This window comes from Bombina bombina, chromosome 5, assembly GCF_027579735.1.
Source record: "Bombina bombina isolate aBomBom1 chromosome 5, aBomBom1.pri, whole genome shotgun sequence".
In the NCBI taxonomy this organism is placed as follows: Eukaryota; Metazoa; Chordata; class Amphibia; order Anura; family Bombinatoridae; genus Bombina; species Bombina bombina.
Genome location: NC_069503.1, coordinates 422,911,705 through 422,928,712, shown reverse-complemented (window position 1 = coordinate 422,928,712; position 17,008 = coordinate 422,911,705). Strand labels below are relative to the sequence as shown.

The window sequence follows — 17,008 nt, the reverse complement described above, 5'->3', positions numbered from 1 at the left end:
GGAGCCGGCCCATTTTTTTAGTTCAGCACCTTGGTAGAGCTGCTGATTGGTTTGCTACATTTAGCCACAAATCAGCAAGTGCTACCCATGTGCTGAACAAAAAATGGTCTGGCTCTAAAGCTTACAGTACTGCTTTTTCAAATCAAGATAGCATGAGAACAAAGAAAAATTGATAATAGAAGTAAATTAGAAAGGTGCTTAAAATCTCATGCTCTATCTGAATCATGAAATAAAAAAAATGGGTTTAGTATCCCTTTAACTGTTTTATACTTTTTAAGTTATCGATCTTAAACAATACCTTAGCTGTATTTTCCTTCCTAAGATAGGGAGAGTCCACAGCTTCATTCCTTACTGTTGGGAAATACAACAACTGGCCACAAGGAGGAGGCAAAGACACCCCAGCCAAAGGCTTAAATATCCCTCCCACCTGCTCATTACCCCAGTCATTTTTTGCCTTTCATCATAGGAGATGGCAGAGAAGTGTCAGATTCGGAGAGTCCTGAAAAAGGGTATCTGCCCTTAGAGATAGGACTGGAGTTTTAAGTAGTCATGTCAACCTCTCAGTGAGAGTATTGATGAAAGTTAGAGTCTGGAGATGCAGGGAAAGTTTTTCTGAGAAACCATCCAGACTACTGCTAACAGCTCCTAAGCAATCAGTGTTGATGAGTTTCACTGCCTGCTTTCTCTCACTCAGGTCCATGCCAGGAGTGCTGCTATAAGACTGTCGCACTTCAGAGGCTGTGTTCTGCTCCACAGCATGGATCCTGGAGGTAAGATCGTTTCAATTTTTTTTTACATAAAACGCTATGACAGGGTCACAGTGTGGCTCCTTTTTACCTTGATAGGATCCAGGGTTAATATCCTCTGAGGGGTGTATTAATTATTTACTTGCTGCATTGTGTGATTTTATTCTCTGGGCTCATAGACTGTGTGTTTTTGGCTGGAACAAAGAGGTTCCACTTTCGTTTTTGAAGTGTTGCACAGCTCCTATTAGCTTGCTGTACTTTTCATAGCATGTGGTCTATGTTCATTTCCTCCATTACGGTTGAGACTTCAACCTGAGGAGAGCGTTTCCTCTGTTAACTGTCTGGGTCTAGGAGGTGGTGAGTGCCCCAGCCATTGGGAGTATATAAAAACAATGTTTTTATTTGAGTCTGTGGATATAACCTGAGCTATGGAGGACTCTGACATGTTAGAAGGACTCCTTCTGTACTAAATCATACAAGTTTATATTGTGAGGAGGCCGTGGTTTTCCGGCCCACTCAATTATGTTCCACATGCCTTTACACCGTTATAAAGTCTAAGAAGGTAGACAAGCCTGCTAAGGCTATTAGTCTCTCTGAGTCGTCTACCTCTCAGGACTCAGTGTCCCGTGAGATCACTACCTTTGCTACATTATCCACTCCACATGCAGTTCCCCGTAGCACATCTAATCCTCCATCCGGAGGGGGCCTTCTTCCTGCGAACTTTGCCGCACAGTTACAAACGGCGGTGTCTGCGGCCCTCAGTGCATTACCTCACTCTAACAAACGCAAAAGAAAGGTTAAACATAGCTCTCCTGACCCGGAGTCATCTAAATATTTATTGAATTTAGCTATTATGTCCCAGTTGTGTCCCAGATGATGAATTAACCTCTATAGCTTCAGAGGGTGAACTTTCTGGGTCGGAGTCCTTAGCGTCTAAGCCTCCTGCTGTGGAGGAACCGTCCTTTAGATTTAAAATTGAGCACTTGTTTTTTTTATTAAAGGAGGTTCTAAGTTAGAGGTTTCAGAGGCCGCGCTGCATGATACCTAAATTAGACATAGTTTACGAAGACAGGAAAGTTCCTTTGACTTTTCCTGTACCGGTTAAAATGGCGAACATTATTAACAACGAATGGGAAAGCATTGGATCTTCCTTTTCCCCCCTTCTACTTTTAAAAAGTTGTTCCCGGTCCCGTACTCTCAACTGGATTTGTGGGGCTCCATTCCTAAGGTGGATGCTGCTATCTCTACGCTTGCTAAACATACTACTATACCTCTTGAGGATAGTTCTTTGTTCAGAGAGCTGATGGATAAGAAAATGGAAACCTTTCTGAGAAAGATGTCTCAACATACGGGATTTTTGTTTCAACCGGAGGCTGAAGCGCGTCCCTCGGGAAAGATAATCTGTGAAAAGCACAATTGGGCAGAAAGAAGCTACTACCAGGTGGCAACCAGGCCATAGAATAAGCTATTTATGCTGCTGTTCGTTCCTGACAGACTGCTTCTCATTCTGTTTTGCATATGTAAATATGACCCTGGGGATAGTCTCCCTAAGGGTGATGGGGGAAACCAGACGTGGACTCCTTGCCCAATGTGCTTAGAGGGATATGGCTGCACCTCACTGACGAGGCCCAAAGGAGGCCGAAACGATCATCTGGGGTTGTCATGCTCCTTGTTCAGAGGAGAATTGCCTGGTATTTCGGGGCTGGACTGACCATGTCGGCGGGATCAGACTGATATACTACAGAAAAGTTTTCCTCTGTGAAAAGCACAATTGGGCAGAAAGAAGCTACTACCAGGTGGCAACTAGGCCATAGAACAAGCTATTGATGCTGCTGTTCGTTCCTGGCAGACTGCTTCTCATTCTGTTTTGCACAAGTCTATTATAGTACCCAGGAATTCCACCCATGTACTTGGGATAAGAGAACTCTTTTCCAAGTTTATCTTTCATCCATGTGATCAAAGAAGACTGAGAAGGGACTGTAAAACGAAAAGATGGTGCTTGCACCAGAATATCATCCAAGTATGGGGCTACTGCCTTCGTAAGGATTGTTGGAGCAGTAGCTAGGCCAAACGGAAGGGCAATGAACTGGAAGTGCTGGTCCAGGAAATCAAACCTCAGGAACTGAAAGTGTTCCCTGTGGATTGGAACATGAAGCTAAGCGTCCTTCAGATCTATAGTGGTTATAAACTGGTTTTCCTGAACCTAAAGGAAGGATAGACCTTATCGTCTCCATCTTGAAGGAAGGAAATTTGTTTAAGCACTTTAGGTCCAGAATTGGGCGCAAAGTTCCCTCCTTCATTGGGACCACGAAAAGGTTTGAATAAAACCCCAAACCTCTTTCTTCGATAGGCATGGGACAACAACTCCTAAGGAGGATAGGTCCCGAATGCACCCTAGAAAGGCATCCCTCTTTTCTGGTCTGGTAGACAGGTTCGAGAGTAGGAATCTGCCCCTGGGCAGATGAGATTTGAAGCCTTTCTTGTATAACTGAGTACGACCTCCAGGACCCACGGATCCTGTATGTCCCTGAACCAAGCGTCTGGAAAAAAAGAGACAGTCTGCCCCCTACACGATCCGATCCCAGATTGGGGGCTGCCCCTTCATGCCGATTTGTTTTCGCCAGGCTTCTCATTCTGCTTGGACATATTCTTGGACTGAGCCGGCTTCCAAGTACTCTTGAGTTGCTCGGGCTTGGAGGAGGATTGTTGTCGTTGAGCTTTGTCAGAACGAAAGGAATGAAAATTAGAATATTGTCGACACTTAGACTCTTCTTCTTATCTTTCTTCCGGTAACCGTTGAAATAATGGAGTCGAGGCCTGGACCAAATAAAATCTTTCCCTTGAAGGAAAGAGAAAGGAGTCTGGACTTAGAAGTCATATCCGCAGACCAAGACTTCAACCATAGCGCCCGGCGGGCTAGTACCGCAAAGCCAGAGGCCTTTGCATTTAGGCGAATAATTTGCATGTTCGCATCACAGACAAAAGAATTAGCAATTCTCAGAGCTTTAATTCTGTCTTGAATATCCTCAAGGGGAGACTCCACTTTAATGAGTTCTGACAAAGAGTCGCACCAGTAGGTAGCTTCTTAAGACCATCCTGGGAGATTGTGACTATGGACACAAGCCTATCCAGATGGGGAGCTGTTTGTCCCAGTTTATCAGATTCCAATCAGACAATATATCCTTGGTGGCTTACATCAACCATCAGGGGGAATGAGAAGTTCCTTGGCTATGAAGTAAGTATCTCAGATTCTGGAGTGGGCGGAGGCCCACAGCTGTTTGCTGTCAGTGATCCACATTCCAGGTGTGGACAACTGTGAGGCGGATTTTCTCAGCAGGCAATCCTTCCACCCAGGGGAATGGTCTCTCCATCCCAAGGTGTTTGCAGAGATATGCAGCAAGTGGGGGACGCCGGAGATAGATCTCATGGCGTCCCATCTCAATACCAAGCTACCTTGGTACTGGTCTAAGTCGAGGGATCCCCAAGCGGATCTAATAGATGCACTAGCATTGCCCTGGAGGTTCAAACTCATATATCTTTTTCCTTCATTACCGCTTCTTCCTCGAGTGGTGGCCCACATCAAGCAGGAGTGGGTATCAGTAATCCTGATTGCTCCATCGTGGCTGCAAAGGACGTGCTTCGCTGAGCTAGTGGGGATGTCCTCATCTCCTCCGTGGAAGTTACCTTGTCGCAGAGACCTGCTGTTACAAGGTCCATTTGTTCATCAATATCTAGATTCTCTGAGGCTGACTGCGCGGAGATTGAACACTTAGTCTTATCCAAGAGAGGTTTCTCTGAGAGTGTCATTGATACTCTTATTCAAGCTTGTAAACCAGTTACTCAGTGTATCTACCACAAAGGGTGGAGGGCCTACTTATTCTGGTGTGAAGAGCATGTTTTTTCCTGGCACAGAGATAAGGTTGCCAGGATCTTATATTTTCTCCAGGATGGACTGGAGAAGGTCCTTTCTGCTAGTTCCCTGAGGGGACGAATTTCGGCCCTGTCGGTTTTATTGCACAAGAGACTGGCTGAGCTTCCAGACGTGCAGTCCTTTGTTAAGGCTCTGATTAGGATCAGACCTGTTTTTTGATCTGGGGCTCCTCAATGGAGCCTAAATCTTGTTCTTCGTGTTTTGCAACAGGTTCCGTTTGAGCCTCTGCATTCCGTTGACATTAAATTGTTATCTTGGAAGGTTCTCTTTTTATTGGCTATTGCCTCTGCGCGCCACTTTTCTGAGAAATCTGCTTTGCAATGTGAGTTCCCTTATCTGATTTTTCATGCAGATAAGGCAGTTTTTCGTACTAAATTAGGTTTTCTTCCTAAGGTTGTGTCTGATCGCAACATCAACCAAGAGATCGTGGTTCCTTCCTTGTGTCCTATTCACCATTTGGATGTGGTTCGCGCCTTGAAGTTCTATCTTCAGGCTACTAAGGAGTTTAGACAATCTTCCTCTTTGTTTCTTGTCTATTCAGGGAAGCGTAAGGGGCAGAAGACTACTTCGACTTCCCTATCTTTTTGGTTAAGGAGTGTCATCCGCTTAGCTTACGAGACAGCGAGACATCCTCCTCCTGAGAGGATAACGGCTCATTCCACTAAAGCAGTGGCTTCCTCTTGGGTCTTTAAGAACAAGGCCTCTATGGATCAGATTTGTAAGGCAGCTACCTGGTCCTCCTTACATACTTTTTCAGCAGCATTCAGGAGAAACGTTTTGCAGGCTGTGGTTCCCTCAGAATAGGGTCCGCCTCTGCCTTTTTGTTCCCTCCCGTTATTCATTTAGTGTTCTCTGGAGCTTCGGTATATTTTTCCCAACAGTAAGTAATTAAGCCATGCACTCTCCCTATCTTAGGAAGGAAAACATAATTTATGCTTACCAGATAAATTCCTTTCCTTCCGGATGGGGAGAGTCCATGGCCCCAGTTTTTCTTGTCTAAGGGCGGCCCCCATTATTTATCTTATTCTTCTGGCACCATTTTTAACCTTGTTTTTTCTCCTACTTTTCCTTGTTCCCTCGGCAGAATGATTGGGGTAATGAGGAAGTGGGAGGGATATTTAAGCCTTTGGCTGAGGTGTCTTTGCCTCCTCCTGGTGGCCAGGTGTTGTATTTCCCAACAGTAAGGAATCAAGCCATGGAAATGAAGGAAAGGAATTTATCTGGTAAGCATAAATTATGTTTTTCTTTCAATTTTCTGAAAGTCATTGATGATGTTTTTAGGTGCACTATCTTTGGGATGCTACCCTCCGCTGGAAGGAAATCTGTACCGTAAAATACTTAACATCCCTTCTTGCATGTCCGAAGTAGAAATGCTCTTAGCTATTGAAATTTTCATGGTCACTCATGCTAGTAGCATTCAATCGCCTGGTGGATCCAACCAGACTCTACAAATTATTCTAAAAAGGTTAGTTAAATAAAAATTATATTTTTGCTAAAATGCATTAATGTAATATGCAATTATATAATAATGCTAAAATGTTTAATTAGTTTTATTTTTAAAGGGACAGTCAACACCAGAATTTTTGTTGTTTTAAAAGATAGATAATCCCTTAATTACCAATCCCCCAGTTTTGCATAACCAACACAGTTATAATTATACACATTTTACCTCTGTAATTACCTTGTATCTAAGCCTCAGCAGACTGCCTGCTTATTTCAGTTCTTTTGACAGACTTGCATTTTAGCCAATCAGAGCTGTCACCATGGTAAATTCACTTGCATGAGCTCAATGTTATCTATATGAAACACGTGAACTAATGCCTTCTAGTGGTGAAAAACTATCAAAATGCATTTAGATTAGAGGCGGCCTTCAAGGTCTAAGAAATTAGCATATGAACCTCCTAGGTTTAGCTTTAACTAAGAATACCAACAGAACAAAGCAAAATTGGTGATTAAAGTAAATTGGAAAGTTGTTTTAAAATGACATGCCCTATTTGAAACATGAAAATTTTCTTTGGACTTGTGACTGTCCCTTTAAGCATATAGATTTTTTTATGTCATTTTTAAAATTATATTCCATATTGCTGGGTCATAATTTGATTGATAGATGCCAAAGCAAAGAGTTGGTTGTTGTAGGAATCGGTGAAAGGAGGGGTGAAATAATCTGCAAAAACAAGGATTCAAGCTAAAGGGGTTACAGACTGGTATGGTGAGTGAGAGGAAGACTTCTTGGGTTCTTAAAGGAACAGTCTACACAAAAATTGTTATTGTGATAGATAATGCCTTTACTACCAATTCCCCAGCTTTTCACAACCAACATTGTTAGATTAATATACTTTATAACATCTAAACCTCTACATTTCTGCCTGTTTCAAAGGCTCTATTGACAGACTCTTAATCACATGCTTTTTATTTGCTTTTCACAACAGTAGACTGCTTGTTCATGTGGGCCATATAGATAACAATGTGTTCATACCCAGGGACTTATTTAAGAGTTAGCACAATGCAGTACTAAATGCAAGTCAATAGATAATAAATGCAAAGTCATGTGATCAGGGGGCTGGAAGAAGGTTCCTAGATACAAGGTAATCACAGAGGTAAAAAGTGTATTAATATAACTGTTGGTTGTGCAAAACTGGGGAATTGGTAATAAAGGGATTATTTATCTTTTAAAACACTAACTATTCTAGTGTAGACTGTCCCTTTAAGGGCACGTGAGTGAGGAGTGTGAGTAAAAAGTTTGCATCATTTACTTTGCTTAAACTTGTGCTGCATACTGTGTTCTCCACAGAATTTTTTGCCAGCCAGGTGGCATTATAAAGTAGCTGGGTGGGGGCAGTATAATATTATAACATTTTCTGTTAACTTAAAGCAAAAAATGAATTCCATAATTTAGCATACATTTATTTATTTTACAAAGATATGATGAGTCCACGGATTTCATCCTTTCTTGTGGGATATTAACCTCCTGCTAACAGGAAGTGGCAAAGAGCACCACAGCAGAGCTATATATATAGCCCTTCCCCTCCAACCTCAGTCATTCTCTTTGCCTGTGTTATACTAGGAAGACATGGTAAAGTGAGGTGTTGGTTTTAGTTTCTTCAATCAAGAAGTTTTTTATTTTAAATGGTACTGGTGCATACTATTTTCCTCTGGGTGATATGGAAGAAGACTTCTGCCCTGAGGTTTGATGATCTTAGCATTTGTAACTAAGATCCACGCTGGTTCTCACAAGACTTCTGAAGGTAACCATGAGACATCTTCAGTGTGGAGACCGGTTTCATGCTACAAGCAGCATTAAGGTATGCGCAGCCTTTTTTTTCTGAGGAGACTTGGTGTATCAGAACTGGCTGGCATTATTTCCCTGTATGGGAATGGGGTAAGCAGTAAAACCTATTTTAATAAGAGGGGTGTTACTGGAGTCCCTATTTTATATTTATCATTAGTTGATATTTGGGCATTATGTGACATGGAAGACAATATAAAAAACAATGTTTTATGTTTTTTTATTTTTTGGCACTTAAAACTTATTTGTTTTATGCTTGAGGGTTGTATTGTGTGTGTATTTTTACTTTAGTGCAAAACTGCAATTCCATGCGGTGTTGTTTGGGCCTACTCTGACTTTTGACCTTAAGGGGCGGAGCCTATTTTGGCACACTTTCTTCAGGCTTAGCAGCAGCAAACAGTAGCTCGGTGGCTCCTGGACTGTGTAGCTGGCCTGAAGGGTTGGAAACTTGATTTGAAGTATCCTGGGGGCAGGTAGGTGCCACAGCAAAGCTGTGGCGAGGTGCAGAGTGTATTTTTATTTAACTTTTGACTAAATGTTGATATAAGTACTTCTAAAGCCTTATTTCTTTCCTTGCTTCTGGGTGCAGTAATTTTTGGATTAACCAACGATATTAAGTTAAATTTGGGAATAATTTAACGTTTTTTGTGCATTTTGGAAAAATTGTTCACTTTTTCTTTTCTTAAAGGCACAGTACACGTTTTTTTCTAATGTTTATTTTATGCTATAAATAAGTGTTTAAACGACTTTTGTGGTATTACTAGTCTATTCAACATGTCTGACATTGAGGTTTCTCATTGTTCTATGTGTTTAGCAGCTATTGTGCAACCCCCTCTAACATTGTGTAACTTTTGAACTGAAAGGGCTTTACAATGTAATAAAGTGTGCCTAAGGATGATTCTCAGTCTGAAGAGAATCAGGATATGCCATCCAATTCTCCCCAAATGTTACAACCTTTTATGCCCACACAAGCGACGCCTAGTACTTCTAGTGCGTCTAATTCCTTCACTCTGCAGGAGATGGCTGCAGTTATGTCATCTACCCTTACAGAGGTATTGTCTAAATTACCAGTGTTGCAGGGTAAACGCAGCAGGTCAAGTATTAATGTAAATACTGAATCCTCTGATGCTTTATTAGCTATTTCCGATGTTCCCTCACAGTGCTCTGAGTTGGGGATCAGGGAATTACTGTCTGAGGGTGAAATTTCTGATTCAGGGAATGTTTTGCCTCAGACAGATTCGCATGCTATGTCATTTAAATTTAAGCTTGAACACCTCCGCCTGTTGCTTAGGGAGGTTTTAGCGACTCTGGATGATTGTGATCCTATTGTGATTCCTCCAGAGAAATTGTGTAAAATGGATAAATATTTGGAAGTTCCTACTTACACTGATGTTTTTCCAGTTCCTAAGAGAATTTCGGAAATTATTAGTAAGGAATGGGATAGACCAGGTATACCGTTTTCTCCCTCTCCTAATTTAAAGAAAATGTTTCTTATATCAGATACCATTCGGGACTCATGGCAAACGGTCCCTAAGGTAGAGGGAGCTATATCTTCCCTAGCTAAGCGTACTACTATACCCATTGAGGATAGTTGTGCTTTTTAAGGACCCTATGGATAAGAAATTAGAGGGTCTACTAAAGAAATTATTTTAATCAGAGATTTCTTTTACAACCTACGGCTTGCATTGTTCCAGTAACTACTGCAACAGCTTTTTGGTTTGAGGCTCTAGAAGAGTCTCTTAAGGTTGAGACACCATTAGATGACATTCTAGATAGAATTAAGGTAATTCTTTTATTGCTGATGCCGCTTTTCAAATTGCTAAATTAGCGGCAAAAAATGCAGGATTTGCTATTTTAGCACGTAGAGCATTGTAGCTCAAATCTTGGTCTACTGATGTGTCATCAAAACATAAGCTTTTAGCTATGCCCTTTAAAGGTATGACCCTTTTAGGGCCAGAATTGAAGGAGATCATTTCTGATATTACAGGAGGTAAGGGCCGTGCCCTACCTCAGGATAGGTCGGTTAAAATGAGGGGTAAACAGAATAATTTTCGTTCCTTTCGGAATTTTAAAGGAGGACCCCCCGCTTCTTCTTCTTCCACAAAGCAGGAAGGGAATTTTTGCCAATCTAAGTCAGTCTGGAGACCCAATCAGAACTGGAATAAGGGTAAACAATCCAAAAAACCCACTGCTAGTCCTAAGACAGCATGAAGGGGTGGCCCCCGATCCGGGACCGGATCTAGTAGGGGGCAGACTTTCTTTCTTTGCTCAGGCTTGGGCAAGAGATGTTCAGGATTCCTGGGCACTAGAAATAGTGACCCATGGTTATCAATTGGAATTCAAGGATTTTCTCCCAAGAGGAAGATTTCATCTTTCAAAATTATCTGCAAACCAGATAAAGAGAGAGGCGTTCTTACGCTGTGTAAAATACCTTTTTACTATGGGAGTAATCTGTCCTGTTCCAAAATTGGAACAGGGACAGGGGTTTTACTCAAACCTATTTGTGGTCCCCAAAAAAGAGGGAACGTTCAGACAATTTTGGACCTCAAGTGTCTAAACAAATTTCTAAGAGTTCCATGATTAAAGATGGAGACAATTCGAACGGTTTTACTAATGATACAGGAGGGTCAATATATGACTACCGTGGATTTGAAGGATGCTTACCTTCATATTCCAATCCACAAAGATCATCATCGATTTCTAAGGTTTTCCTTCTTGGACAAACATTATCAGTTCGTGGCTCTTCCTTTGGGGTTCGCCACAGCAACCAGAATCTTCACAAAGGTTGTAGGGTCTCCTTTGGCGGTTCTCAGACCGCAAGGGATATCGGTGGCGCCTTATCTGGACGATATTCTGATTCAGGCGTCAACATATCATCTGACAAAATCTCACACGGACACAGTGTTGTCTTTTCTGAGAACTCACGGCTGGAAGGTGAACATAGAGAAGAGTTCACTTGTTCCACAGACAAGGGTTCCTTTCTTGGGAACTCTGATAGACTCGGTAGCCATGAAAGTATTTCTGACGGAGGTCAGAAAATCAAAGATTTTGAATACTTGCCGAACACTTCTGTCCATTCCTCAGCCATCAGTGGCTCAGTGTATGGAGGTAATCGGATTAATGGTAGCGGCAATGTACATCGTTCCGTTTGCTCGCTTTCATCTCAGACCACTGCAACTGTGCATGCTCGGTCAGTGGAATGGGGATTATGCAGATTTATCTCCAAAGATGATTCTGGATCAAGAGACCAGAAACTTTCTTCTTTGGTGGTTGTCGCAGGATCATCTGTCCCAGGGGACTTGTTTCCACAGACCCCCGTGGGTGATAGTGACAACAGATGCCAGCCTTCTGGGCTGGGGTGCAGTTTGGAATTCCCTGAAGGCTCAGGGTGTTTGGGCTCAAGTGGAGTCTCTACTTCCAATCAATATTTTGGAACTGAGGGCAATATTCAATGCGCTTCAGTCGTGGCCTCAGTTGGCTTCGGCCAAATTCATCAGATTCCAGTCGGACAACATAACGACTGTGGCATATGTCAATCATCAGGGGGAACAAGGAGTTCCTTAGCGATGATAGAAGTATCCAGGATAATCAGTTGGGCAGAGGCCCACTCTTGTCATCTGTCAGCGATCTACATCCCAGGGTAGAGAACTGGGAAGCAGATTTTCTAAGTCGACAGACTTTTCATCCGGGGGAGTGGGAACTTCACCCGGAGATATTTGCCTCATTAATTGTCAGATGGGGCAGACCGGAATTGGATTTGATGGTATCTCGTCAGAATGCCAAGCTTCCAAGATACGGATCAAGGGATCCTCAGGCCAAACTGACATAGGAGACTGCTGGACAGCAGCCTCCTGAAAGAATTACGGCTCATTCTACTAGGGCTGTGGCTTCCACATGGTCTTTTAAGAACGATGCATCGGTTGAACAGATTTGTAAGGCTGCGACTTGGTCGCCCCTTCACACTTTTTCCAAATTTTTCAAATTTGATACTTTTGCTTCTTCTGAGGCTATCTTTGGGAGAAAGGTTCTTCAAGCAGTGGCGCCTTCCGTTTAGGTTCCTGTCTTGTCCCTCCCTTTCATCTGTGTCCTATTGCTTTGGTATTGGTTTTCCATAAGTAAGGATGAAATCTGTGGACTCGTCATATCTTTGTAAAAGAAAACTAAATTTATGCTTACCTGATAAATTACTTTCTTTTACGATATGACGAGTCCACGGCCCACCCTGTTCTTTTTAAGACAGTTTTTATTTTTATATTTTTGTAAACTTCAGTCACCTCTGCACCTTTTTAGCCTTTCCTTTTCTCTTCCTATACCTTCGGCCGAATGACTAGGGTGGAGGGGAAGGGAGGGGCTATATATACAGCTCTGTGGTGCTCTTTGTCACTTCCTGTTAGCAGGAGGTTAATATCCCACAAGTAAGGATGAAATCCGTGGACTCGTCATTTCGTAAAACAAAGTAATTTATCAGGTAAGCATAAATTTCGATTTAATGATAATTTGAATAATAGACATTGAAAAAATAAATATAATTTTAGTTTAAAGGGACAGTTCTTAAAGTCTTACCTTAGATTAAGCTGCAAATAGCCTCCTGCATCTCTTCTATGTTATGCAGTAGGAATGGTAAAAAAGTTATTTTAAAATGAATATTGTTTCTGGCCACTATGAATGGTTGCCAAGCGAAGCCCACTGATGACATCACGATCTGGGGTGCATATGTCAGCTAATTACAAAACGCTCACTAATTGGATTCAACAGACTGTCAATGCTATTTAGCAGAGTGCCTAGATGAAGTCCAGATCGTGATGTCATCAGTGGGTGGAGCATGGCAGCCATTTCAAAGTGGCCAGAAACAATATTCATTTTAAAATAACTTTTTTACCTTTCCTGCTTCATGATATAAAAAGAGGTGAATGAGGCTATTTGCAGCTTAATCTAAGGTAAGACTTTAAGATGACTAAAGTGTAGACTGTCCCTTTAATCTTGGCTAAAATTTTAGCTGGTTGGTGTACCCATTAAAAATGGCCTGGGGAGAACACTGGCATATTTCATGCCATATGCCAATGATATTCTAACTAAATATATCTAGCATCTCACCACATTTTTGGTTCAGCATCTGGGTAGAGCTTGGCTACATTTAGACACCAATCAGCAAGTGCTACCCAGGTGCTGAACAAAATATGGGCCTGCTCCCAAGCTTACATTATTGCTTTTTCAAATAAAGATACCAAGAGAACGAAGAAAAATTGATAATGGGAGTAAATTAGAAAGTTGCTTAAAATTGCATGCTCTATCTAGATCATTAAAGTTTAATTTTGACTAGACTATCCCTTTAACCCCTTAACGACCAGGGACGTGCAAGGAAAGTCCTACAAAAAACACCCTTAATGACCCTTTCCTGGCACGTCCTCTGGGGTTTGAAGCTCTGGAAGCGATCCTGATCGCTTCCAGGTTATTGCAGTGATGCCTCGATATTCAGGCATCACTGCAATTCCCTTTTTACCCCACCGATGCAGAGAGCCACTCTGTGGCCCTCTCTGCAGCAGCAATCGATGGGGCAGTTCGTTGGTGGGTGGGAGCTGCAGCTGGGAGGTGGGTGGGCGGCCCCTCGTTACACACAAACCAGTGATCAGTCCTCAACCTGTTTTGCAAGTCCTGCGGTTGCCAGCTGGTTATATTAAGTAATGGGAAGGAGGAAGACGGAAGGTGGTGTAAAACGTGCTTGGGAAGGAATCTAGGAGGGGAAGGGTGGGTAGGGTATTGAGGGGGGCAGCTACACTACGGAAAATATAATTTTTAAAATTTAAAAATAAAAAACATTTTTTGGGGCAAATTGGGTACTGGCAGACAGCTGCCAGTACCCAAGACCGCAGCAAATAGGTAGAGGAGGGGTTAGAGAGCTGTATGGGGGGTCAGGGAGGTTGGGGGCTAAGGGGGGATCCTACACAGCAAAATTATGTTTTTTTTTTTTTGTTTTTTTAAAACGAAAAAAAATTATTTTAGTTCTGGCAGAATTTCTGCCAGTACTTATGATGGCGGGGACAATTGTGGGGTGGGGGAGGGAAGAGAGCTGTTTGGGAGGGATCAGAGGGTGTGATGTCTCAGGTGGGAGGCTGATCTCTACACTAAAGTTACAATTAACCCTGCAAGCTCCCTAATTAACCTTGTCACTGCTTGACATAATACACGTGTGATGCACAGCAGCATTTAGCGGCCTTATAATTACCAAAAAGCAATGCCAAAGCCATATATGTGTGCTATTTCTGAACAAAGGGGATGCCAGAGAAGCATTTACAACCATTTTTGCCATAATTGCACAAGCTGTTTGTAAATAATTTAAGTGAGAAACCTAAAGTTTGTGAAAACATTTGTGATAAAGTGAACGTTTTTTTGATTTGCATTGCATTTGGCGGTGAAATGGTGACATGAAATATACCAAAATGGGCCTTGATCAATACTTTGGGATGTCTTCTAAAAAAATATATATACATGTCGAGGGATATTCAGGGATTCCTGATAGATATCAGTGTTTTGAAAAAAAGTGGTTTGGAAATAGCAAAGTGCTACTTGTATTTATTGCCCTATAACTTGCAAAGAACATGTAAACATTGAGTATTTCTAAATTCAGGACAAAATTTAGAAACTATTTAGCATGGGTGTTTTTTGGTGGTTGTAGATGTGTAACCGATTTTGGGGGTCAAAGTTAGAAAAAGTGTGTGTTTTTTTCAATTTTTTCCTAATTTTATCATTTTTTTTATAGTAAATTATAAGATATGATGAAAATAATGGTATCTTTAGAAAGTCCATTTACTGGCGAGAAAAACGGTATATAATATGTGTGGATACAGTAAATGAGTAAGAGGAAAATTACAGCTAAACAGAAAAAACACAGAAATGTAAAACGGTCAGAACATGGAAAAGTGCTCTGGTCACTAAGGGGTTAAGAGATGTTTACCTATGGCAGAGATCTGTATGTTAAAGAGAGACTCCTACATTACAATATAAGTCCAAAAAAAATATATATATATCCCAGATATTTAGTGTGATTTCTCTCCATGCCAAGTTATAGATCGTCTGGCCCTTAGTGATAAAAAAAGATTAAATCATAATGTCTGATATTTTTTTGCAGAAATGAGGAGAACATGCTTTGTGATGAGATCTATCAGTCAGCAGCACGCAGGCTCATACAAGCTTCTAGACTCTCAGCTCCCAGACTGTTCCTCAAGCACATGACTGTAAACAAAACTAACGATCAGGTGTATTCCCTAGAACACAGCTCTTCAGTGAAGTGGCTGAGTGAGAATATGAAATGGGCAGGGAAAGTCTGGCTTTTTCGCTAGTCCAGATTAATAATAGTTTATTCTAAGGTTGTTTTTTTTGTCATCTTCGTTAAATAATTATTGTTAATATAATTTGAAAGCAATAAAAATATGTTGTGTATGTTTCATTTGTATTATCAATTATGATGTGTCTTGATTTCATTATTCATTAATGCTAGTAAATTTACAAATATCTGAAGATTGTTCTTTGTGTACAGTGATAAAGTGATCTGAAAATATAACTAGTGGTTGGAAAATCAAAACTGTTCCTGCAGCTGCCACTATGGACCCTCCTGGGTGTTTTTTTCCCACACATTTATGTGTATTAGGCAAATAATAAAATAATGTAACAAAAGGATCTTGCTGTACCAAAAGTTTGTTTCAAATCTTCCTCTATGATCTCTTTATACTTTATTCTAAATTTAGGATTCCATCCCACTTAAAAATCATATATTTTACAGTTTAAAATACATTAATGGAGAGAGAGAAAATTAAGAGAATTGTCTTTTTAAAAGAGATACATAAGTGTGGCCCCCCTCTCTCTGTGTGTCAGGGTATCTGTGGGTAACATTAAATAAACTACAGATGCATCATAGAAGCTAATATTTCATTTTGTAGCTACAAAATCCAATTTGATATGAGATGGTCTTGGCTGGGTGAAACAACCCCCCTTCTTCTTGCTCTGAAACATTTGGTCATTAGTTCAGGCAATTTATTCCAAAGAGATGGTCATCTATATGACTGTGTATTGCAAATCTTAGATCAGACACAAGATACCTTTCTCCTGATTAATATGCCAACAGAAATGATGTCTGAGAATTTCTTTTGAAATAGATTCAGAAAGAGAACCAGTTTTGGTGGAAGATATGATCAGAAGCCCCTTGAAGATTCTCAATATACAACCATTCTCGAAGGATGTAGCTCAATCTCATTTAGGTGTTAAATTGGTACCTGCTGTGTTTGAATACATAGCTCCCAGACAAGCTGGCGTTTCAAGTCTTTATCTGAGATTTAGTTTCCTATGTCTTACAAGGGAATTGTGCCTAAATCTTCATAATAATTTAAAATACACAGATCATATTAGGATAGATATAGATAGATAGATAGATATATATATATATAGATAGATAGATAGATAGATATATATAATTGATCTGAAACTGATACTATATTGGATAAATGTCTGCTATATTGAACAAGTATAATTGATTCTCAGAATGTATAAATATATATATATATATATATATATTCCTCGTTTGCAAGAAGGCACTCACTGGTCTTTAGTAAAAAACAACTTTTAATTCATAGATTTAAAAAGCAATTACATTCATAACGTTTCGATGTCGTTATGACATCTTTGTCAAATGTTCTGCTAACATCACCAATATAGGACAAACATGTTCCCAAAGTAGAAAATCGCTAACAACATACATTTAAATACAACCTTATATACCCATTCATATTCACATCTTCCCGCTCCTGCAGATCCTCCATCTACCCCCTGACGTCATCGCGCTCAGACGCGAGCGTGAGCGTGACGTCATTCGTTTCCAATTGGCAATGTGTCTCCATGGCAACCGCTTGTAAACACACTACAGTGTGTTTTTCTTAGCCGCTCCCACTGTTGTCATCATGCAACTGCGTGACTATAGCCCTATCGTATAGGCTGATCAGCAGGCGGTTGTCATGGGAACCTACAGCCAGGAAGAAAAAACATAAACACCAACAA

General features: G+C 40.9%; 1 protein-coding gene across 1 annotated transcript in view; it reads left to right on the top strand.

Annotated features, from left to right (window-relative positions):
• TOPAZ1 (testis and ovary specific TOPAZ 1) overlaps nucleotides 1–15,300 on the top strand; it is a gene marked incomplete at its 5' end in the record, with an annotated part of 739,661 nt that extends 724,361 nt beyond the window's left edge. The window contains 2 exons of the mRNA XM_053715746.1: nucleotides 5,959–6,142; nucleotides 15,090–15,300. Coding sequence (XP_053571721.1) covers nucleotides 5,959–6,142; nucleotides 15,090–15,300 — 395 coding nt within the window. The remainder of the gene's footprint in view (nucleotides 1–5,958; nucleotides 6,143–15,089) is intronic.
• Between the last annotated feature and the right edge of the window lie 1,708 nt (nucleotides 15,301–17,008).